Here is a 24,964-nt window from a genome sequence, read left to right as displayed (position 1 = left end):
TGTCTTGAATTTATTCTCCATCTCAGTCCAGAGACAGTGACAGTCTGGGCATGCTGGGTGCGGGGTATGGAAAAGCTCGTAAGACAGAGCAGGTGCTGTGATTGCCCTTTCTGGAATGCTGGTCCTCAGGAAGCTTCTCAAGAGACTTCTGCATCCCTGAAACAGTGTAGAGATGTTTGTTTTGAGGGCATTTACAGGATAGTAGGAAGACATTTGTGAATGTCATCCCTGGATATTAATACAAATATGCATATTTAGATAATATGCTCCTCCTGAACTCATTCAATAGTGTGTTTCCTTGTGGGCTTTTTTCAAATGCAGATAAGAAAAACAGCAATAAAGAAAATGTGGCATTATTTCTTGAAGTACATGTTTGAAAGAGCTTACTTTTATTTGCTGACATACTGCAGGTTAAAATGTTTCCAGTTAAGCTTGTGGCTTTTTGGTGAATTTGCTTATTAGGAAGCCAGACCTCTCTGCTTTTCATTTTGAAATGGTGCTGGCTTGTTCTAATCCTTCTCTGCTTGTCAAAGCCCTTTAAGCTGCTGGCCCCAGTCCATGAGATTTTTTCCCATAAAAGAGGATGACTTAACCATATTTGATGCCCTTAAGATTAGGGGCTTGTCAAGATTTGGTGACTGCTTGACACTTGTATTTAGCGTGCCTGCTGTGCACAGCAGGACATGGAAGCAGAGGGGAGGGAGGGTCACTGGACTGATCTCATGTTCTTGTCACTTAGTCAGTTGATAAAGGAAAGAGAGATGAGAAAAGTGGGCTTTCTCCATGTATCAGGTTGGAAAAGCAAAATAATCTGACTAATGCATGAATGGGATTAAGACTAAAAGTGATGGAGCTGGTGAAAATGTAAGAAGCCCTATTAACCCTCCCAGCTGTAAGCCTTTGGTTTGGTACCATGGCCTGATGGGCCAAGGAGGAATAGTAAATCTGTGTGTGCTGAATATGGCCCTGTTGGAAGCAGTTTGAATTTTAACCCTTATGTGCATTCCCTGTGTGGATTTGTATAAATATCTGCATGCATTTTTAAAATTTTTTTTTTTTAAGCTAAGCTGTGAAGGGTCTAGTAGAGTGTAGAGCAGACATTGTTTTCACCTCCATATTTTCTCCATATCAACTTCAGGGCTATAACACTGATTTTTGTTCTGTACTTTTTAAACTGTAAATGCACACTTAGGGGACTCTTATTTTCAGTGGTTTACTTTTTTATTATCTCTAAAACTTGGTCTGTGTAACAAAAACATATAATTTTTATTTTTATTGACTTATATTACTTTTTCCCATATACATTGAAATTGGTTTGATTTCCTTTTCCTCCCCAAGAGGCTAATCTTTATTTTGTTTTTCTAATCTTTAATTCATTGTCTTATGGAAATCATCAAGATCATCAAGTTACAACCTGCTTCATATTATAAGTCTGAATTACAGTTAATTAAAAATAGATATTTGTAATGGGTATTTTAACAGAATCTTAATTGTGATAACGCTACAGGATGCAGCTCGGTAGGGGTTATCGTTAGGATGATGACACTTGCCACTTGTGGGAGCGTTAAGTTGTTTGCAGTATTCCTTATGTTTATTACAAAGACTGTTTCAGCTACCTCTGCTTTTAATAAATCTGTTTTCAGAATGTCTTAGTATTCCAACATGCAGTGAAATCTGCTGTTTGCTTCTGGACCACTGTCAGTATTTTGATTGTGTCTGGTGGTGTTATTAACTGAAGTTTGCTCCTGTGGTGATGCTCTCATAATTGCTTTGTCTTTGGTAACAAAACCTCTCCAGTAGGGAGAGAATTGTGTGAGACAAGTTGTGATCCATGGTGTCTTGGAGTAGGTAGTATTGCCTTCTCTTCTGCTAGCAGTGAATTCAGGATATTGAAAACTCAGAAGGTGGAGAATGGGGAATATTTGTACCTAATGAATAATCAGGAGCACAACTTAGGATAAGGAGAAATAATTAACTTTTGTATTAAAAAAGAAACCCAACCTTGAAATCGTTCATAGCAATGGATTAAACAGCAGGATGGAGTCAGGATTTTGCTTTCTAGTGGGAATAAAGCCACTTTCAGCGATACTGAGAGGGTTGTTGTTGGATTAGTGCCACGGGATGAGTGATCTGCCCGAGACTGAAACTCAGGGAAGAGAGTGAAGGGAGAGCTATGGTAAGAGTAGTGATGAGGGTAGGTGGGACAAGTCACAGAGGAGTGTTGGGCTCACAAATTCTACATCACCTTGTTTTAGACTATAATTTTAAACTCTCTTGAAGCCACTGAATGTCAGGTAGTGGAACATGAGACTGCTCACTCCATGGGATGAGAACAGGGTGGTCTGGTTAGCAGGCTTACACGGCTCAAGTGTGGGCTGTGAAGGTGCCAGTTATGGCACTGATGGTGGGGTGTGCGCAGGGGCAGCTGAGCTGCAGAAGCTGCCAACTCACCAACCAGGAGCCTATCCTGGAAGCAAGGGAAGGTGGAAAGGGATGTCCAGTGGTTCAGAGCGGAGTGTTTCCCTCCTGGGCAAGGACCCTGTGTCTCAAGGGTGGCTGAAGGGTTCTTGAACCTGAGAAAGATGGGAGCATCCTTAAGGCTTGAGATGGACAACTGTGGTGTTTCTGTGTTAGAGTAATGTGGAAAGAAGAAACTGTGTCACCTAAGGGAGTACTTGGTAGAAAAGGCATGGCAAACTCCACCATACTTATGGTAGATGATGGGCAACTGTTTGGTAAAATAGCAGAAGTTGTGTTGGCTATCTCTTAATCAAATTACAGAAATATTTTTCAATAGTTGATCTAATTTAGGAGTTTGCTCAAAATTGCAAAATACCAGATATATGTGTTTCTGGCAATAAGCTGAGGATAGGTTAACCCAAATCCATCTTCAGCTAATGTGTCTCCTATTGCCAGTTGAACTGCTTTAAGCATTTGAAGTCATGTATCATGTCAGGTGTTACCTGCAAATCAAAAAAGTAATCAAAGGAAACTGGTAAAAAAGCAAAAGCTTTGATTGTCAAGGAGTTGTTGAATTTAATCCTTGGGGAAGTGGTGAGTCAATTTGTTCATGTAATCCATGGTGTTCTGAGTCACGATAGTTTGTGGGGGTTATGGATCATGTAGGTTAGGAAAGGACAGTTTTTTGGGTGTCTCAGATAGAAGGCGTGTTTAATTCTAAACAGCATCTATATCATCACACTGTTTTTGTTACACCTGGAGTATTGAGGGGGAAGAAAAAAATGTTTCTCCTCAGTGGTATTGCCTCTGGTTTTCATGTCTCTTGTGATTAATTATGTTTATTAATTTATTTGTTGCATTCTCTTCCCTGAAAGATAATTAAATACAGTGAGTCCACTTTCTACTATGGGAGTGAGAATATTGGGAGCATAAACTTGGAGGTGACTTGTTACACTAACATAGAATACGGGATCAGCAGTCTGGCCAAGTTCATGAAAAACTTTGGTTTTACAATTGTATGTTTCCCCATAAAATACAGGATTTTTTCATTGCAGTGTTTTTGTCTCTCATTTACTAAATCAGGCAAGTGACTTTCTTACCATTCTCATTTTCTAATTTTTGTAATAGTTTTTTATGGTGATGTCTGTACAACTGATGAGCTTTGGTATACAGGAAACTTAGCATGGCTGGTGTCACCAGTTCCTGCTTTACAGTAATATTTAACCAGATTAAGTTACTTTTCTGTTTTTTCCTTTTTTCTTCTCTAAGCTCTTGTAGAAATGGGATTCTTTTCCAGGTCCTCGTGGCTCCATTGAAATGGTCTCTTCTTAAGTATTAAAATTTAGAGTGTTTGATCAGGAAAACAAAGGAACCTAAGACTGGTTTAAAAAAACAAAGCTATTAAAACTTACAGTACCCTTCACTTTGCAGACAACATGTATTTAAAATGATTTTTGGTCAAGAGCAGTTGCTGGACTGGCTGCAGTGCCAGTGACTCAGGCCCTTACACTGCCCCTTTCTGTCCTTAGTTGCAGAGCCATGAAGGACAGCTAGCACGGGTGTAGGTGTCTGTCCATCAGTAGGGGAGATGAACCTGCCACTTGCCAAGAACTTTATCTGCTAAAGTTGCTGTTGAGGTTATGGTTTCTGGGCTGTGAATGTGAACAATTGCCAAGCTATGATTAAGGGGGGGTTGTTTGCCTGTGCTGGTCTGCACAATGAAATGTCACTGGCTTGCTGCATGCAGATGGTGAGTCCTGCAGGCTGCTGCAGTCATCTCGGTAGGAGACTGGAAAGTACAAATTACCTTTGGAAATCAGGCTACTTTTGGATTTTGGATTTAAGTATGTAGTCAGATTTGCAGATTAATGTCCCCCTGGAATACTGCATGAAATTATTTCCCAAACTTCCCCTTTTCCAAAGGAGAGAAGCAAATATATTTCTGTCTAAGCAAGAACAGGAAAATAATCAGAGCATCTGTGTGTCCTGTCAAAATTGAGGGCTGTTGGAACAAGGAGGAAAATGATGAGGCCTAGGGAGGCTGCTGGAATATGACCAGGTGTATATTGGGTGGATCTCCAGACACATGTGCCATTTCCTAAGGTTAATGTGATGGTTTTTGCTGAGGTTTACCATGTATTGGGAAGCTTGAAAAGCTGGGGAGAGTCTACAGTGGAAATTCTCTAGGAACAGTACAAAGATAAATTTTATTCTCCTCATTCCTTCTGAAGGCATCAAGAGCATGAGTATGCTTCAGTGATTTCCTCTGGATTTCAAATTGCTACTAAAAGATTTGTAACTGCTGAATCTGGTAGTGAAGCTATTTCAAGCTGGTCAGTGCCTGATGGGAATGTTGTACTGACAGATTTTGGGATTTCTCCCTTTTTGGAACCTTTTGCCTCCAATATGCTGAGAGATGCTTATTAGTAATAATGCCAGTCTGCACTTTCGAGGAATGGCAGGCTAGGAGAAAAGACATTAAAAATTATTAATTGAAACACTTGTGGTCAATTGATCAATTTTAAGGAGTGTACTTTCCTATTAAAATAGACACTCATCACCCACATTTCTAGGATGCCAGCCAAATAGGCTCCTTAAATTGATTAATAGCATCACTGGTGTCATGTAGTGCCCCTCATTTAGAGCCTGATTATGTAACCACACAGGCACATAGATAGATAGATACAATGCTGTAGATACCATGCTGTTTTCTTGAAAAAAAAAACATTTATTGATATATTTCTAATGGAAAGCAAGAGAAGGGGCTCAAGTTGTCAAAAATCCGGTGTTGGAATTTATTACAGCGTCCTGTGTGGGTCACTGCTGGTGAGAGAGAGATGGTGAATCTTGTATCTTGATCAGAAGGCTTGATTTATTAATATATGATATTATACATTATAGTTATACTAATAGAATATAGAGAGAGGTTTTGCAGAGCTGCTAGCTAAGCTAAGAAGAGATAGAAAAGAATCCATAACAAAGTTGTGTCCAGGGACTCAGTCCCCTAGCTTGCATTGATGATTGGCCCTTAATTATAAACATAGAAAATGAGCCAATCAAGGTGAATCCTGTTGCATTCCCCAGCAGCTGATAATAATTGTTTACCTTCTCTTCGGGGGCCTCTGGCCTCCCGAAGACGCAGAAATCTGGAAAAAAGGATTTCTGTGGAGAAATGTCTGCGACAGGAATTTGTTGTGCAAAGGCAGGAATAGGACCTGAGCATTATGACCTACTATGTAGAGCAGGATGCATCCAGCTTATAACTTTATTTTTTAGAAACATAGCTGAGCCTGGAAGCTGGGTTTCTTCAGTGTGTATCACAAGTTGGAATAGCATGTGCTGGGTTTTCTTTGCTCTTTTTTCCCAGCTTTAGGGTAAATTGTGGAAGCCTGTCCTTAGATGCTGTGGCTGTAGTTAGAGAGGTCAAGACCACCTCATACCTATTGCCACCTCTGCTTTGGAGGATCAAAATAGATTTGTTAAGGCAGTTTGGGTTTTTGCTAACTTATCTTGCATTTATTGACACAGTGAGGTAGAAGTTGAATATGTGGGTGCTTTTGAAGTGGTGACCATCTCCAGGCTGGGGCTTGGTGGGACGAGGTGTTGACTCTTGCTGCCTGTGCAGGTATCAGCAATATCCACACTGATTTTACTACCAACTTCTGGTGATGTATAAACTTGAAGCTTGTTCACATTTTTTTCTATTGCTTGTGGGAACAATTTTGTTCCCTCATTTAAAGGAATTTTAATGGGCACAACTTCTCTGTTTTTGCTTATTCTTTAGGTGTCTTTGCTGTGAAAATTGGCTCAGAGTGCTTGACACTGTGGTGGAGAGCTGCACAGTATTTTGTCTGCAGCGGGATGGTTGTTACTGCCGTTTTCTAACTTCTTTTACAACATCTTGCACAGTGCAAACAGGGAAGACATGCCAGGGTTTATATAAGCTACTACATAGTGTTACATTTTTTATTCCTCCTCTGATTTTTCAATTGTCTTGGTGTTCCCTCTGAAGTCAGCTGTGAGGATACACTTTTGAAATTTTGAGTCATTTAAGGGTAGTATTTGCCATCTGAGGCAATATTAATCTGTTTCAGACTTTCTTGCAGGCTAAACCACCTCTAGCTCTGCTCACTACAGTTGGCTTGACCAAAGAGCAGATTTTGACACAGGTGTGCTGTGAATTTGTCCTCATTCCTTTGGACTTGTAGCACGAGGCCTTGGGGGTTCATCCACCCTCCCTCTCATCAGGTAATCAGGAGGTTGCCATCGCATTGAGAAACATCAGAGACATGGTCCACACAGAAATTTTATTCCTAAGTAAACTGGTTCTTAAAATCTGGTCATTTCATTTATAAGTGCATACAAGTGTGAGGCTACTTTATTCCTCTTGTGGTCTCTGGGATTCAGAACGTAAAGAAAATAATTGTTTTTTTTTTGGAATGAGTTAGAATATAGAAGATTATATTGCAACTTTGAAAAGAGAGATTAAGTACTGCTGCCTGTACCTCAGGTAAAGCTGGCTTGATTCTGGACTGCGCATAAACCTAGTTTGAGTAAAAGCATTAAACCAGAAGTGGGACAATGCGTGATAGTATCTGGTAATGCTAGTCTGTGTTATGAGAGCAAAATAAGAGTAAGGAACATATAAAATTAGGATCTTTCCTGTGCATCATCTATTGTGTCAACATAGTCTTGATGGAACTCTGCTGCTGCCGAGGTTGATCTTTATCCCTTCCCCCATCGTGGAGATAGGGAAAAATCACTAGCAGGTCTCTTCACTCTTACCTTACTTGTGGCACAAGTAGTTTTCCTGTGGTTTACCTTCCTTTTGATTTAAAGTTTGACTTCATTTTTAGTACGCCTAATCACATTTGTTTCATCTGAAGTCCAAACAAAATGTACAAACAGAATATATGTAATCCCAATCTGAATTAGGAATAACCACTTTTAAATATTTAAATATTTTTTTAAATACCTCTTTCAGATGCTCATAAGCCCTTATGAGTATGAATCTTGAATAATCCTGATATGGAGAGTAACATATACTGTTTGCTGAAGAAAGGGGAAAAAGAAAGTCTGAACAGGAAAAGATGACTTGTTTTTTGTTAATTGCAGTTCTTTGTCAATTCAGAAATGGAGTTAGGCTTTTCATCCAAGCTTTAAAATATGTGTTGTTTTGAATGATACATTAGAAAGTATTATTTCTGCACATTCCTTCAGAAAATTACTTTTTAAAAAAAAATCATAAATTTGTGAGCAAATACATGCATATTTTTATATACAAGTGTGTGTGTATATATATACTAATAAATACATTTTTTGTAGCAAGAAAAGACTCATCAAGTCCTTTGACATAGTCCACAGGCTACTATAAAATTTTCACTCTAAGAGAGTTTGAACTATGTGTGAGGATAAGGTGGTGAACTGACAGACCTTGTCCTGCACAGTAACATGAGCATTTCTGTATGTCAGAGAAGCTGACCAAAGTGATGGGTGATTGTGTTTATCACTATTTGTTTCATTTGAATCTAATGAAAAACAATGTCATTCTGTTTAAGCTAGAATTGTGAAGGGAGTATCAAGGTTTCAGAGCTATCCTTTCAAACAACTGGGTGTTGAAGTTCACTACTTTTAGAATAAGAAGTCAAGGAGTAGTATTTGACTGTGTTTTTCTCTGCTCCCTGCAATGTATTGCACTCTTCTAGATTGACCACTGATTATTACCTAAATCCAGTCATTTGAGGACTCCACTCAAACTTCTCCCGAGTTTGACTTCGTCCCATTTTACGTTTAAGATATTATCGGTGTGTACATACACCTTCTAATTTCATTTGGGTACACTGATGCAGTAGCAAGGCTTTTTAAGTATTACTGAAACACATCCTCTTTTTCTGAAACTTTAATGGTTGTCAAACCAGACATTTAAGTTCTAAGGAGAACAAATTGTTTTTGGAATTCATCTTGAAGATTCAGAAGGTCTGGGATTGACCCTTGGAGCTGTTCAGTTCAGAATAATTCATTAATGTCAAATAAAAGACCCTGTAAAGAATAATGTTTATTGCTCTAAGCCTCTACTGAAGGACTGTGTAAGCACTTGTTGAATGTTTAGTGTAAACCTTTTATAGTGAGGAGCAGGAGGAACACAGCATGAAGGTTGTGTGTTCAGTTGATTTATTGTTCATCCACATTTGGCCAGCTGCATACTTTTTTTTAATGGAAACCTGTTGTCAGAGTATAGCGGTTTGGGGAAGAATACCCCAAGCATCAGGAAAGCAACACTGCTTTATGGTCAGGTAGCCAAGGATGTATTTACTTGCACTGCCATGATTGCAATGGTGTTGAGACCATTCTGGTTTGGCATGGATGTGTTCGAGGCATTGCTCCTTATAGGCTCAGCAAAAACTGGGGTAGAAATTTAGGAGGAGCTGTATCATCCCCATCCCAGACTGCAGTCTTCTCAGGTGCCCTAGGGACCAAGCAGGTGGCAGGGTTGCTGCTTCTTACTTTGAATCCTGATGTGCTTTAGTACAGGTGTGTGTCTCTCCTCTCTGCTAGATGTCATTCTTCGTGGGAGTCTGGATAAATATTTCAGTCTTTAGGAGTTCAGGAGAGCTAGGTATCACCTAGCAACAAACATCCCACTCTCTACCTCCTGCTTCCCTTTGCTTTTATTAAAGTATCTGAAAACCAGAAGTTGAAACATTAAGGTAATTTTCAGAAATATTTTGAGCAACTTTAGATATTTTTGTTATGACACAGCAGAGCAACAAAGATGTTGGTGTAGGGGCTGGCATATTAAAGTCCTTGTTTGAACAGCAGCTGCAATCAAAAATTAGCAAAAACTTCAGCTGGAGACCGAATAACCCTTATGATTACAATTGTTAGGATGCATAGCAAGTGATCCTTTGGTCTTGTGAGGTCTGCAGTTACACTCAGCCTAAACTGAATGACTTTTAGGCTGTACTGCATGGTTTTCCTTGCAGCTTGTAGTGACTGCTGGTGGGACTGTGCCTTACACTGGAATTCCAAAGTTACTTTTTTTTTTTGCAGACAGCTTTGTGGCAAAGTGTAGTGGCTAGTTTCAGTTACAGTGGTACAGCACTCTGTTTACAAGTATCCTGGGGACCAGACACGGGTCAGGAAAGGGAGACACTTGAAATGCAGTTGAGGAAGACTTCGGGATTTGCTCAGTACAGTGCTGGACTGTATGCCAGCATCTCCTATCCCATATCAGTTTTAAGCATCAAGAACTGTTGTGGATCTGTAGCTTATGGTTAATGTATATTTTATGTGTAGCTTTTGCAAAGTGTCACTTTATGGAGATCATGAATGTTCCTGCAAGAGTCAGAAACTTAGGGAAAAAGGACAAGTGTGTGACTACTGTTACTACAAGGGTAGCTATCCTTAACACTAGGTTGAGGATAACCTCTGTTCATTTCTGAGTAGTGCTGAAACTGAGCTTTCAGTGATCCTGCCTTACCTGATGGCCAGGGTGGCCTTGATGAGTTTGGGAGAAGTCATGCTGATTTTAGGGCAGTTTAGTGTGACTGAGGGCCTTTGAAAGGAGTTGCAGAAGTCAAAATACAGCTCTAAGGGCTTTCAAGAAGAAAAATGCATACTTTTAAAAAATAAAATTGATGATGTAAGAAGGTGATTAGCCCATTATGTCCACATAAAGAGTTTGTTTTATAGAGGGAAAAGTTAGTAAATCCTGATTCAGCAAATGACTTAACTTTGCAAATGAGTTGCTATTTTCCAAATGTATGTTCTCATACCTATCTGAATTATAAGAGTAAAAATAGCACAAGGAGTAATTTGTTAATTTTAAAGGAAACTCACATTATTACATTATCAGTATGTACAAGATAAGTACAAGTGATACCAGTGTGGACTTGTGAACTAATGAACTGATGTGGGTCTATATGTTCAAAAGTGTTTCATTTGTAGAGGGATGGCTACCTCTGCACCTGTAGGGACTTCTGTTTTTCCTGAAATATGCTCAGCATTATTGTCCTGAAACTCTTCTCATGCTCCTTAATGTGGTCCAGGAGTCTTGCTGAGGTCCACCAGGGGGTGGCTCTGCTGGTCAGGGTGGCACTACCAGGGCATTTAATCTGATCAAGACAGGTTTTCAAAATGGACTAGGTGTAACCAACCAAATTTACTTGGCTTCTTCTTGCTGTAGAAAAAGGAATCTAATGTTTGGTGGCATTCATAAACTCCTGGGGTCCTAAAACAGTTTTAAAGTGAAAGTTAGGCTTGGGTAGAAGAGGACATAATTCTGTGTTTGCTACTTACATTTTATTCTTTTGTTGAGAATGATTTGTGCTTTGCTCTATGATTACTTTTTAAGAAGAACCTTTTTAACTTAAAGGTTTCAAATCAGAAATACTGAGCAGCTGTCTCATTAGGTAGATTTTTTTTCCTGATTGATGCAAATGGAAGATGTTTCTACTTGGACTTCAATGTCTGATTTCATATTCCTGATAGTAGTAAGTACCGTTTCACTGCAAGGGACTGGAAACCAAAGTCCAAAGTGGGTTTCATGGTGGTGACATGTGGCAGAATGGATGGGCCCTTTTTTCATAGTCATTTCAAAGTCCTTTCATATGAAGTCAAAGCTTTTCAGCACTTTTGAAAATCACGGCAAACATTTGTGAAGTTACTAGTTAAATGCCATTTTCAGAGGCAAAAAGTTTGCTCCTAATCTTCTCAAAAGCAGCCTACAAGAGAAGCCCTTCCATAACGGAGAACACTCAGGGGTGCAAGGATGTGGGCAATTTAGTGCTTGTTAATTGTGCAGACCTGAAGAGCATTAAGAAGCAAACCCAGTTACTTGTCATTGCTGAAGAAGTAGCTTTTCCACGAGGAGGACCCTTGGACATGATTTAATAATGCAGAGCCACAGCTGCAGCTCTGACTGGTTGGGTGGTGGTTTGTTAGTTCTGAAACACAGACCCTGTTTGCTGTGTCACCATAGCCACCGTAACATAATAGGACTCCAGCGTTGGTGTGTAACTTGAAGCTAAGTTGTGCCGTAGGAACATGTGTGTCTGTATGCATGAAGAGTAATGATGAGGAAACCTGGAGAACTGGAAACAATTACAGGTCAAACTCTCTCTTCTCTCATGGAGACTCCATGAAGCTTCTGGATACATTGCATTTAATTTAAAAAAAGGAAATGGCTAAGTAATTTCCTGTACAGGTTAGGTGACCACATCGTGTAGGTCCAGGATATGGAAAATGTGGTCCAGTTGTCCTGTTTTTGGACAAGAGCACAAAGGAAAGAGCAACTATAAACTCAAAGGTGGTTCTTCAAGTGTGCAGTTTTAAAGGAAAAAAAAAAGGAATCTGCCACATGAAATTTTGAAGTAATCCAAATAATGCCAAGGGAGATTAAATAAGGAAAGGGAAGGAGAGTCTACAAGATGCACAAGAGAAGATGGTCTACAACAGTTAGCATGCTTGCAGTCTATGATATTCACTTAGGTCAGTGTTTGTGGTAACTTTGCAGCTTTTTATAATTCATGCAAATATTTGAAACTTACTTTCTTCTACTAAACTTAATATTTTCTTAGAGATAAAATACAAGGGCATGATGTTTAGTCAGTGTGATAATAACACAATGTATGAATGGACTATTTTTATTTTCCTTAAGGGAGCTTCTTGTCTTCTTTTCTCTGTAAAAGTTTGTGTAATATTTGGAAACCTGTCATGTTGTCGTATATACAGCAGTAATGAAATACTGGAATGTGGTTTAAAATCAGGCAGGTGATGCTCTACTAGTATTTGAAGGATGACCTTATTTTGAATGACAGAAAAATAACAGCAGATTGTTTATAGTAAATCTGACAGCAGATTTAGATTCTTGACTTCACACCATTTCCATTATTAAGAGAGACATATGTAAGTAGCATTTGCTTCCAGATACATGCACATATTCTGTCAAGGGGTTTAAGACATCCTGTCTATTATTTAAATTTTAGACGTCTGAAGATTTTTTTCTCCCCTAAGGCTTTTTTAAAAAGTTGGACTGCTGGGTTTGTTCATTTTCTTAAACCTGAAGGAGCCTCACAAAACATATTTGAATCTCTATATACTTTTTTCCTTTTATAGATTAACATAGACTCATAGGATGTCTTGAGTTGGAAGGGACTTAATGTTCATCTAGTTCCAACCTCCCTGCCGTGCACAGGGATGCCACCCCTTAGGTCAGGTTGCTCAAAACCCCATCCAACCTGACCTTGAACACTTTTAGGGGTGGAGCATCCACAACTTTTCTGGGCAACCTCTGCCAATGCCTCGCCATCCTCGCAGTAAAGAATTTATTTCTAACATCTAATCTACATCTCTCCTCATTTCTTTTGAAACATTGTCTTATGCTATGTGCCCATGTAAAAAGTCCTTCTCCAGCTCTCTTGTAGTCCCTTTAGGTACTGGAAGGTGTTGTAAGGTCTCCCCAGAGCCTTCTCTTCTCCAGGATGAGCAACCCCAACTCTTTCAGCTCCTCTTCACAGGAGGGATGCTGCAGCTCTCTGTCCTTTGTGGCCCTCATAACTAAACTGATCATGTATCTATGGGAAACCCTGAAAGAAATACATATTCAGATTTTGTGGTGGTCTTAGACAGTTTTTTAATGTGTCACTGTTGGGATTGTGCATAGTGTTTCTGGGCAATACAGTTTGAAATATTGGTAAAGAATACTCATCCTCTGTAGCTGCTGGAAAGTTTACCTGTACAAATGCAGGGTACTGGTACATAGTGGTACACAGAAGACTTATTAAAGCAGTTGGGATTTGGTGAGCTGAAATAGCAGCTCAGAAGTTAAAAACACAGACCTTTGACTAAAATCATTAGTTAACAGGAAACATAAGGCTTTCTCCAATATGCTTTTTTTGTCGTATTTATCCATTTTTGTTTTAAGTGCTTATAAAATTACTGTTCTGAGCTGTGTTTTACTATGGAATAGATGTCTGTGGTTAGATTTTTTTTTTGTATTTACATACACAACATACTTGAGAAATTGCTGAACTTCTCAGAAAATACATGGATTACATGATTTAATATTTTCTTTTTCAGGATTGAAGTGGATCTAGGGACAAATGGATGACTGAATATTCATATGAAGAGGAAAGCCATAAAAGTTGGTTGACATTTTTACAGCCATATGCATTATATGTATTAATGCCAGTATCAAAAATTTACACTGTGTTATAAAACAGAATAGCTTAAATAACTGGCCTGAGCTTTGCATGCTGTATTGTCTTAGAGGCACGGGAATACTGTAGCTGAACAGCCGTGGCTTAATGCAGTATTTGCTGACAATACCTGAATGTACAGCAGAAAATTCAGTAGTAGGTTAAGAAAATAGGCAATTCCTTTGAAGCCAGGTGTTTGAGTGGGCTCACACATAGTGGTGTTCATCATTCTTCTGTGCACAGATGAAGGGAGAATTAGAAGGATGTTGTCTTCCATTATAGCTACTGACTGTGATGCTTAATATTGTGGAGTGGCACTCAGATGCATCATTGACAGGTGCTGTTTAAGAAGTCAAACAGGACATGATCTTTTTGAAAGTTATCTTGATGCATTGTTTTCTTGTGATACAGAGAAGGTTGTTTTGCACTGTGAGTTTTCTGTGATGATTAAAAAGGAAGAAGCTGTTGGTGGACCTCCATGACTGGCTACTGTTTTAATACACCAAGCCTTGATCTCTGCTAATCTGAGTTATTGGTGACTATGAGGGATAATCTTTTTCTGGGATGCTATGATAACCAATTCCCACCAAGGCTGTTTAAACACAGGTGATGCTGCCTGTGGATTTACACCAGAGCAAATTAATTGTATTGACAACTGCAAGGTGTGGTACAGGTTGGGATGCAGGGCACAGTCCAGGGAGATGCTGTGCAGCAGCTTGGCTAAATAAAGCATTCTGAAAACTCCAGTAGTCAAGGAGGGGTGTTATTGTGGGAAGCCTGTTTCCTTGAGAGCTTTTGTCAAGCCCTGAATCCCAGTCAGGGGTGGAAACTATCAAAAAACCAGCAAAAAACCCAGGTTTTGTTTTTCAAAAGCTCAGTGTTAGTTCAGTACAAGAAATGTAAGTCTACAGTACTATTAACTTAGCAAAGTAGTTCAAGAAGGCAGAGTCTTATTTTTCTCAGTGATAATTTGGTTTTATCGAGCTTTTAGTGGTTCAGAAGTGTTACAGTTTATGAACTACTGACCTGGGTACAGAAGAGTGTAATTCCTTCTTGGGTAAACTTCTTGAGTGTTCGCAACAGAGAGTGGACGTGCTGATTCCAGCTACCTCCAAATGCACAAGCAGCATGAGATTTGAGGGAATCGTCTGTGTCTTTGATTTTGTTTCCTGAAATAACAGCTGGCAAAACAATCTTCAGAAGCATCCATAGAACCTCTCCTTTGTATGCTGCAGGTCCCAGAAAACACCTCCAGCCTCCCAGAGCCAAATTTAAACACTGATAGAGACAAAGTGGTATTAGTAGCTGTGCAGAAATGTACACAATTTTTTCCATGGGGTCAGGGACCCATATGCCCACACGAGGCAGCAGTTGTTGCCTGCTAAAAGCAGAGCACAGAATGCTGAGGAATTTCCCTTTGGTTTGATTGCTGACAGGTCAGCGGCTGCTGCCCATACCGATGTCTGATAGTTTGGGATGGGCCAGTGTTGTGGCAGAGCAAACGCTTCCCTGCTCAGATCTCTTGGCTATGAATAGCAGAGTGAAAAACTGATACTTTCCAAACCTTACTTGCATCGTTCCAAAGTGCAGTGATAAAATCCTGTATTTACAAGCTTGGGGAGGCACTTCACTGACAGAAAGTGTGAGAGGGTAAAAAACCAAACTAATTATCTGTAAGCCATCTTTGGATATAATTTTTTTACAGTGGACTACTCTTGCTGTCCAGGAGCCAGCACAGAGCAGTACTACCATAGTGTGGTAATGTTCTGTGTTGGATTGAGAAGTAACTAGGACAGGCTATGTCTTAGGTATTTGGTTTGGGAAGTGACACCAGGGCAGAAAAAGTTACAGATTTATTTCTTGAGAGGGGCTGTCATGCCCAGAGTCTGTGCAGAGGAGGGATGACTTCCAGATCAAGCAAAAGCAAAAGACTCTTGGAAGAATTTGAACTTTTTGCAGGTTTCTGTAATTTCATGAGAGCTGTATCTCTGTTATCTCTGTATTGCTGTTCCTCTCTCTGCTTTTGCTTTTCTGGTTTATCACAGTGGTGGAATGAGGAAGGAAGAACTGGAGAACAGGGTGACCTCTTTCTTGTCAAGCCACAGTTCCACTCTCTCATGCCCTTCTGATAACATCCCACAGTAATTGTGGGGAAGCTGTTCTAAATATGTGCAGATAAGGAAGGGGGTTCTGAGTTATTTCTTTACATGTATTCTGTTTGGCAGCCTTTGCAAATGTAGGGCTCTGAATCCTACTGACAGTCTTTTATATAAGGAAAGTATCGTGATTAAATCATGTCACTGAATAAGAAAAAAAATGTGGTTACATGGAGGAATTCAAAGTTCAAGGCTAAAAATTCCTTTTCTGGGAAGAAATGATTCCAGAAAGCTTAAGCAATAGAGGTGGAGAAGGCTTCTCTGTGGTCACTGTTAAGATCAGTTGATAAAGTTCTGGCTCCAATAGGGAAGAGATTGGATTTCAGCCAGCACCCTGCCTTAGCTTTTTGTTTTATTGCTTCTCTACTGATCTAGTTTTGAAAGATTTTCACTGCTGACATGAAAATGTTGGTGTATTGTTGGGAGTGTAAACAGCCTGTATTGCATTGACTGTATGTTATATTGGTATACTTAAGGTCTTCCTTGGTCTGCCTCAAAATATATGTAAATGTGGTGTTGTATAAATAAGTGATATCTAAGCATATATGCAATTGATGAAGGAAAAGTGAGCATAATTCTTTCTGTCTCATAAAATGAGGTTAGATGAATATCTAGCAGAAAAAAGAAATATGCAAAAGTAAACCTGACAACAAATGTGTATATTGAATGCATGCAGCTTATGATACTTCTGCATTTTCCATAACACTGACAGCTGCATCCAGAGGTTAATTTGTCTGTTGAATCAGATATTTAAAGTTTATGTTTTTCAGTGTACAGTGGCTGAATGGGGGTGTAGGGGGGTGAGACTTGGGTAGGAGCTGGCAAGGAAATGGGTAACTGACAAAAACTGTAGCTCAAAGGTTCTGGGCAAAATAAAGGTCCAGACTTCAAAACCAGGTAAAAAGGACTGAAAGACAGTCAGAGAGCAAAACTAAAGGGGAAAAAGAGGTTGTTCAGATTGGAAAAGCACAGATCTGGGTTGTACTTAATGAGTGGCCATGGGTGCAATCACCACTCACACTGTGGTTTCATGAACAGCTTCTAGAAATAACACTGTGCAGTTCAGTTGATCAAGTTTAATGATGTTCTGAGTTATTCAGTGCTGGAAAAGTGATGAACAACACTGAGTTTAATGGCGTAAGGATGACTCCTAATTTTCTGTCACGTCCTCAGAAAGCTGAAACCAAACCAACCAAGAGCAAACTTTAGCTCAGCTGTTTAGAGGAAGGGACTCAAGAAGGTGTTTCTTGAACTGTTGAAAGCCCACCCCATTTCATCAACCTCCCAACCTCTTGTGTGCCCTTGCCTCATCTCCTCTGGCTCCTGCATGTAGCAGGGCATGGGAGGGTGCAGAACCTACTGGTTGTAGCCCTTGGGCTCTACCCCATGCTCCACTGCCAGCTTGGCAAGCCCCTGGGTCATCTCATCTCACTCAGGATCTGCCCTGGTTTTGTGTGGAGTTTGGGTTCATTGGACTTCATCTTTTTGCTTTTTCATGCTTTTTAAAGTCTGGTCATGATAAAAAATGACTTTGTAAAATGTATTTGAGAAGGTTTCAAGGAAGTTTTATGGTTTATTTGCATAGCTAATATAGTGGTAACAGTGTGATGATATGTTTGGTTTTTCTTAACAGCTGTCCCCTCTGTATTGCAAACAAATGCAGTTTTTCTAGAAAGTGGCTGCTCTTAAGAAACCTTTCTCATCTAGCATCATTCAGTGGATTCTTGGAATATAATTATGACTAGAAACATCAACTTGGTGAAATATATTAATCTAGAGGGAATTACTTTGCATTGACCATCAATCTATCTTTTTGTCATGTGCTTTTCAGTTTAGATTACTCTCAGGCAGAGAGGCTGTAGTCTGATGTTTTGTCTTAATTCATTGTGATTATAAATTAGTTGGATAAAACAATGTAACAAATGACTACTTAAAAATGACTGATGGCCCCATTCAGCAAGGCATGGGGATGTGAAGTTCTTTTGGTTTCATCTGTTGTCTAGCATTTATCAAGATGGGTCTCTTAACAGTTGATTTTTAATGAATATTTCACAATGTAAATAGATAGCAGGCAGTTGTCTGGAGCTCAGTCATATTCATAGGACAGATCTGCTTTTACTTGTTGTCACTGAAAAATGTAAAAGCTAATGCTGAAATTGTAGAGTGGGAGTAAAGCCTTTCCCCAAATCTTATGTTGTGGAAAGGGAGGAGCAGCAGTGATTTTCTTTCTTTTCCTGTTCCTTACATCAGCAGCCACATCCTGGGCTGTCTCTTGCTCCTGTCTTTTCCCACTGAGTGCTGGAGGGCTGTGCACGGTGCACACTGTAGCTCCAGGTTTGCTCACTGTAGGCTCAGCCCTACTGCTGGTGTGGTGAGATGAATTTGGAGCTGATGCCCATGGCTGAAAAATTGCTGGGGTCATTTCCAACACTGAAATTTTCCAAGGAGAAAAAGGCATTTAAGATGGCTTGCAACAAACCACTTCAGCTTTGTGAGTTTGCTTATGAACTCTTTCCTGTTTCCCTTGCATTTACAACATTATGGAATGATTTCTGGAAAGACCCTGGTGTTCTTATTAGGCTTTCCTTATGAACAGCAGTGCAAAATTTTTTCTATACAGCTCATTTTCTTCATTTCTGCCAGACAGATGCTTTCATAATCTCAGTTTCTTGGTTTCTTGTTTATGGATCCTGGGTCTTGGCTACATTCCTTTCATTTCCTAAGTCTTTTGGTGACACACATACATGTAGATTATGGACAAATCATATTTTGCAGTTGGCTTGTGATCTGACCTTGTTTAAATAAAATTGGGCTATGATTTTGAGGGTTTTGTATTTAGCTTCTGCCTGTGTGGATTGGGGGTAAAAACATCCATGGGGTATCCTAACTATTGCTTTTAAGTTTTATCTATAAAAAATGCAGTATATTTCAGAAGTGTTATTTTACTGATTGAAGATAGCTGTGGTCTTTTTGCACTCTGTCTCTTCAGAAAGGCATAGGAAGTAGGCATGGGGTGAGTTAGGCTTGCCCTGTCAGAGCTTGGTCTTCTGCAAAATCTCAAGCTTTGCTCTAAAACCAATACCAATATATTCACATGTTATAAATAAGTTTGTATTCTCAAATAGTCAGAACAAAGTTGCCCAAAGGCTTTGTTTATAACTTGGAGAAAAGTCTTTGGCTCAGTAGTGGTGTGGAGGGTGTCCATCCAGTGTCTGCACAGACTTCTGCTCTGCTTGGAGCTGCTGTGGAATATTTCAGGTGTATTGGTTTTTGAATTAATTTTTTTTATTGAACACTTTTTTGAAATAGGAATAATGGAGAATCTTATAAAAGAGGATGGCAGCAATTTTCATGTGAGGGGATGTGTGGGGGGGAGTAAGGCAGCTCATATTATAGTGCAGTTTACAGGAAAGTAGTTTGTCTAGAATTGAAAAAAATGTGATAAGAATGTGGAATATTTAAAATGATCTTTTCACAGTTCAAGTCATGAAAATTACTAAATATCATTTTCAAGCAAAGGTAGATCTTGCTGGTGTTGCCTGGTTCACTTCTCCATAAAGAGATAGGTGGTGAGGATGGTCTGTGGGTAGTAAATTGTGGATGTAGGTGAAAGCTGTTTAAGAGCTTGCTTCAGCACCTACTGACGTAACTCACTCTTCTGCAGAGTGCTGTTTAAACTACTTCTGAAAGTAAATAATAACCCTTTGTGATCTTACTTAGTAAATGCATTAGCATCTATCATTTGTGTTACTTACTGCTGTTGGTGATAAGGCTTGGGGTATGGTAACTTCATCTGATTATTTAAGGTCATAGGGAGCTTTTAAATGCATCCTGTGATCACAATCCTCGTGTAAATGTTGCTTTGTTTTTTGAAGTTTGAGGAGTTTTTTGTCAGGTTGAGGGTTTTCTTTGGTTTTTAATTATTTTTGGGAGTGAAAAAAAAATCCAAAAAACTTCATCTTGAAAAGATCACTACTTGAAAAGATCAGCAAGAGCTGAGAGCAGAGTTAACAAAAACTAGCCTGTGAGCATAAAATAACAAATGGCTTTATAGTGTGGGCAAAGACACCCTTGGTTCCCGCTTCTGGTGTTAAAAATGTGTAGTGTGTGTTGGTGTTCCCCTACTGGGAGGAAGAGATGTGTTAAAAACAGAGTTCCTGCATTTCAGGTGGAGCAGAATCTGATATCGTGGCCTTTTGTTGCCAAAATTTGTCTTGAAGGTTATATATGAAGTAGAATGGTGGAAACAGCCTAAAGATCTAGGTGAGGAGTTTTCAGGTGAGCATTTTCTCGGTTCAGGCTGTAGTGGGAAGTGAGCCAAGAGTGTTGCTACTTTAGTTTAGATCAGGAAATGCTTCCATGCATGTCCTGCCCAGCAGGTTGTTTCACCTCAAGGTATGGTCCAGTGCTGCACAAATTAGGTTACTTGGAAGAAACCTGGTTTGGTGTTTCCAAACCACTGTCTGTTTCAAACCACTTTCTTCAGTTCCTTTTTCAGCCTTGACATCTCTTCTGGGGACTGATTCTAGCTGATGGGACATAATCCACAGAGAACTAGATTGCGAATGCCTGGATTTGTTCTTTTCAATTTCAGTCATTTTGCTAAAGGCTCCTGTCTTCTGCTGGTCAGCAGAGAGCAATAAGCATCTCCAGAGGGCTGTTCTTCCCATGGGATTTCTCTGTCCTCCCTGGAAGGACATCTGTTCTGCCTGTAGGATGTGATGGTACAGACACTGTGAGTACACAAGACTCCACTCTGCTGGACTCATTCTCCAGCCCTTGGGTTTCCAAAACACTCTGAGCGTCCCTTGCAGCCTGACTTCTCTGCTGCCACGCGGTCTCTCGGGAACGAAAGAGCAGTCACCACGATCATTTCACCTTTTAATCCTAGTGCACTTAGTGGACAATCACACTAATTCTAATAATGACTAAATTTATACTGCTCCACAGAGGGAAGCACCAGGCATTTAATTTCAAAGCTGCTTGACAAGACCATTTTAATGTGTGTATTTTCAGAAGTATGACACCAGTTTCCAAAGTGCCTAATGGGGACAAAAATGTTTAAATTCATGCTCTCAGGTTTACAGTTTCCAAGAAACAGAATAATCATAATTTCTGTTGAGCATGGTTCATCAAATGAAACAATTTAAGAACAGATATACAGCTGCTACTTCAGCTTATTTAATAATGACCCCTTTCTGGTCATTAGTTATAAGCATGTAAGTTCGCATGGAAAAAAGATACTTCTCTTGTGTGGAGATATTAATTCTCAGTGTTATGAAGCATCACAACTAATTGCATTTTGGAGTCACAAATCTTTTCTTTGTGATGAAGAGGAGAAGAATCTTCTCCGTCTGAACAGTGGTGCCGATTAAAATACATCGAACCAGATACTGAAATACTGTGTATTCTTGTTTTCTTTTTCCTACATATCTGACAATAAGAATTTAGTCGTAGAAATAAATGCATTTGGATTTTAGTATTTTTGACATCCTGTGGAGAGCAAGATGTCGAACAATGGCAATTTGTCACTTCTCATATGGTGGTGTAGAAGAATGTGTTAGAATTCAGTAGCTAGCACATAAGGAGAGGACAGTTTTACTGATATCCACTGCTAACAGACCTGAATAATGATTCCACCGGATATGGTATTTCCTATACCCAAGGACATGTGTCTAAAAGAGAAAACAAGCTCCCAGTATTAATCTAAATCTCACTCTTGTGCTTCCCACATGGTGATTCATTAAGTCTTTCTTGTCCAGAGGTCTGGTGGTGAGTCAGGAAAGGGCAAGTTCTCTGCTTTGAGGCTGTCACCTTCTTTTGAACTTTGCTATTTACTGAGATTTTTTGTTGTTCAGTTTGATAGTAGTCAGCTGCAGCTGTGATTGCAGTCAGCTGTGATGGACATGTGGGCATAGCTCCAGTGAAAACAAAAGCCTAGACTTTCAAACATTATAGGTAAATGTGCTGAGTTTCCACCTTAATTTTTAAGTAATATAAAAGTATTTCAGTATTTTGTATTAGGGAAAAAAAAAAGAAAAACAAAAACCCCCAACCACTAATGGCTAAACACCTGACAAAAGGTGTCTTAGAAATAGCAAGATACAAAACATTATTTTTTCCTTGGCTTTGTTTTTCCTTTTTATTAAAAAAGAGTATGGTATGACTCTCAAACCCCAGACATTTGGAGTACAGTCTTGAGTTTAATTTAAAATATATGGACTTGGGATTAGGTATTTCTGAAGTGAGATGACAGTGAGAATCTCCCTTGCAAATTAAGGAGTGCCTGTTGGTCTTAGGAAGACGAAAATTAATTTGGATGTGTAGGTTGTCTTAAGTGCAGTGGAACTGAGATGATGTTTGCTGAACTACTCTTTGGAGATTTACATAATGGATGAGATACAGGAGCTCCAGGCAGCATGACAGTGGAGTTTATTTTATCACAGGATGTAAAACAAGCGAATTGCCTTAATAATGTCTGCAGAAAGCAAGGGTGATCTTTTTTTCTTTCTTTTTTTTTTTTTTTTTTTTTTTTTTAATATGGAGAAAGAGAGCCAGAGAGTTCACAATATCCTGGCTTTTTATGTACAAGGAACCAAACCTTTCTTTAGAATGACCCATCATGCTTTCTTATTGAGGACTTTCAAAGCTCTTCAGGGAGGACAAGCAATATACATCTCTGAAAATATGTCTTGCATGTAGTGAAATGAGATGGTAATTCATGGCTTGATATAAGATGCTCATAATAGCTGGGGTAATTATTCTGTTATATATTTAAATATATGGAAAGCATTTATAAACCAAGCATACCTGCTGTTAGTTCTATAGTGGTAATGATAATTTCAAAGGTTTTAGAGCCTTTGTCATTTCAAAGTGGTTGCATTTTGTCAAGATGCTTTAAGGTTAAAAGGTTGTAGGATTTAATTTTTTATCAAACCAATATAATCTCTTTAGTTGATGTGGAATTTTCTGGTTTTCTACTTCAGCTGATAATATCTCTTCAGCATGGGAAACGGACAAGGAAACACTGGAAAAGTAAACAGTTGAGTGTTGGTGGTAATGAGAACAATCAACTCTTGTTGTATCCTTTTCAGCTGTGTATTTGGCTTCAAGCAAGAGTTGGACTCTTATGTTATTCTGAATATAAATGTACCATGCTCTTTGATCTTTAGCAAAACTTCCTAACGATCAAGGCTACTTAGCACTTTTGCTTGAAGGAAAAGATTTACTTTTGGGCATAGCAAGTTTCCACAAGAGTTAATGATGTCCTTAGGTTCTGGTTTTTGAGCTGTATGCGGCTTAAGAATTCTTTTGTATTAATCTTATGTCAATTGCTAGTTCTTCTAGAAGAGCCTGGGCGAGTATTTAATTATAAAATGTTGCACAGAAAAAAGGCATTTATTTATCTAATGTGAAACCAGGTTATCAGATAAAAAGGTCAACATTTGTTGAATGTAATATTATGTGAGCTTCTACTTTTGTTAATGAAAAAACATATTTCCAGTGATTTCAGCAGTGATGGTCAATCTACTAGGTATGCTGTGCTCCACTCTTAATTCCCAGATGCAGGCTGGCATTAGTTCTGCCAGATTTCCTCTGGATACTGGATATAGCATTTATTGTTTATCAGTTGATGTACAAAGTTAGATTTTTCTTTTTGCCGGTTGTTTTTTTTCCTGTGTTTCTAGTAAATGTGTTATTTCTGTCAAGTCACAAGTGTGTATCAGTAACAGTTACTGCAGTGTGGAAGGAAGGGCACCAACGTGATAACCCATCTGCTTATATTTGCTGGTGTCTCTCCACAGTGCCAGCGTGATGGGATCAGAGACCGAGGAATCTTTTATAAGAACAGAGTTGTTTTCATCAGAAAGTGTTTTAAAACACTAAAATTCTTCCACCCCGTTGGCTCTGAAATCTCCCACGTGGGGATCTTTAGAGTAAATAAATAAAAGATCACACCAGGCAAATGTGATTTAAAGTGTTTGTAACTGTTCCCTAAACAGCAGTAAAATCCTAAATATGATATGAGCAAGGCAAACAAGGGGAAAAGTTCACTTTAGCCTCCAGACTTAGTATTTGCACTGTGTAGCTATGCAGCACCAGACCCTGTGTGCACAGGAGAGGATTCTGAAGAGGATCCTGGTGTCTGAAGGACATCCCCCTGGGTTAGGACAGCTTCCTCATGCCCTTCTTTGAGCCCTGTGTACATTTGTATCAGAGAAGTCTCTTATTTGTAATCCAGACCTAAGGGAACTACCAGTATTTCCTGCACAGAGACAGACATGGGCATGACTTGAAGGATACAGCCCCACTGCTGTGGGAATGGACACCTTTCACTAGACCAGGTTGCTCAGAGCACCATTCAAACAGGCCATGAACACTTTAGGCATGGGGCATCCACAGCTTCTCTGGGAAACCTTTTTCATTGCCTCACCAACCTCACAGTAAAGAAATTTTTTCCTAGTATCTAATCTAACCCTACCCTCTTTCAGTTTGAAACCATTCCCCCTTGTCCTATCACTACGCACACTTGTAAGAAGTCTCTCTCCATCTTTCTTATAGGCTCATTTCAGGTACCAGAAGGCTGCTGTAAGTTCTCCCTGAAACCTTCTCTTGTCCAGGCTGAACAATCCCAATTCTCCTAGCCTTTCTTCACACAAGAGCTGTTCTATCCCTCTAAACATCCTTGTGTCCCTGCTCTGGACTTGCTCCAACAGGTCCATGTCCTCCCTGTGCTGGGACCCCAGAGCTGGATGCAGGGTTCCAGGGGGGATCAGAGCAGAGCAGAGGGGCAGAATCCCCTCCCTGTCCCTGCTGCCCACACTGCTCTGGATGCAGCCCAGGACACGTTTGGCTCTCTGGGCTGGGAGTGCCCACAGCTGGGTCATGTCCACCCTCTCACCCACCAGCACCCCCAAGCCCTTCTGGGCAGGGCTGGACTTGATCTGCTCTAGCATGGCTGTGGTGGTTTTCTTAAACTGTTGTTCATTTAGTTAAATATCCTGAAGGTTTCAGTTGCAAAAGTTTGCAAGTTGTACAGATCTTAAGGAGTAAGCATTTACTGCTTGTTGTGTTACTGTACCCTGAAGTGTCAGCTGCCTTCAGCTCTTTCTGAGATAGCAACTCAGAAATGCTTATCACATTTTGATG

At 39.6% G+C, this 24,964-nt stretch overlaps 1 protein-coding gene across 2 annotated transcripts in view; it reads left to right on the top strand.

Moving 5' to 3' along the window:
* The window catches only part of KLF12 (KLF transcription factor 12), a 240,326-nt gene that overhangs the window by 57,432 nt on the left and 157,930 nt on the right, over window positions 1-24,964 (top strand). For both annotated transcript variants that reach the window (XM_059493350.1, XM_059493349.1), the window contains exon 2: window positions 13,540-13,603. In XM_059493350.1, coding sequence (XP_059349333.1) covers window positions 13,583-13,603 — 21 coding nt within the window. In that variant the 5' untranslated portion in view covers window positions 13,540-13,582. The remainder of the gene's footprint in view (window positions 1-13,539; window positions 13,604-24,964) is intronic.

Source organism: Ammospiza nelsoni, chromosome 2 (genome assembly GCF_027579445.1).
Source record: "Ammospiza nelsoni isolate bAmmNel1 chromosome 2, bAmmNel1.pri, whole genome shotgun sequence".
In the NCBI taxonomy this organism is placed as follows: Eukaryota; Metazoa; Chordata; class Aves; order Passeriformes; family Passerellidae; genus Ammospiza; species Ammospiza nelsoni.
Note: the sequence above shows the minus strand (reverse complement) of the source record. Positions and strands in the feature narration are given on the sequence as shown.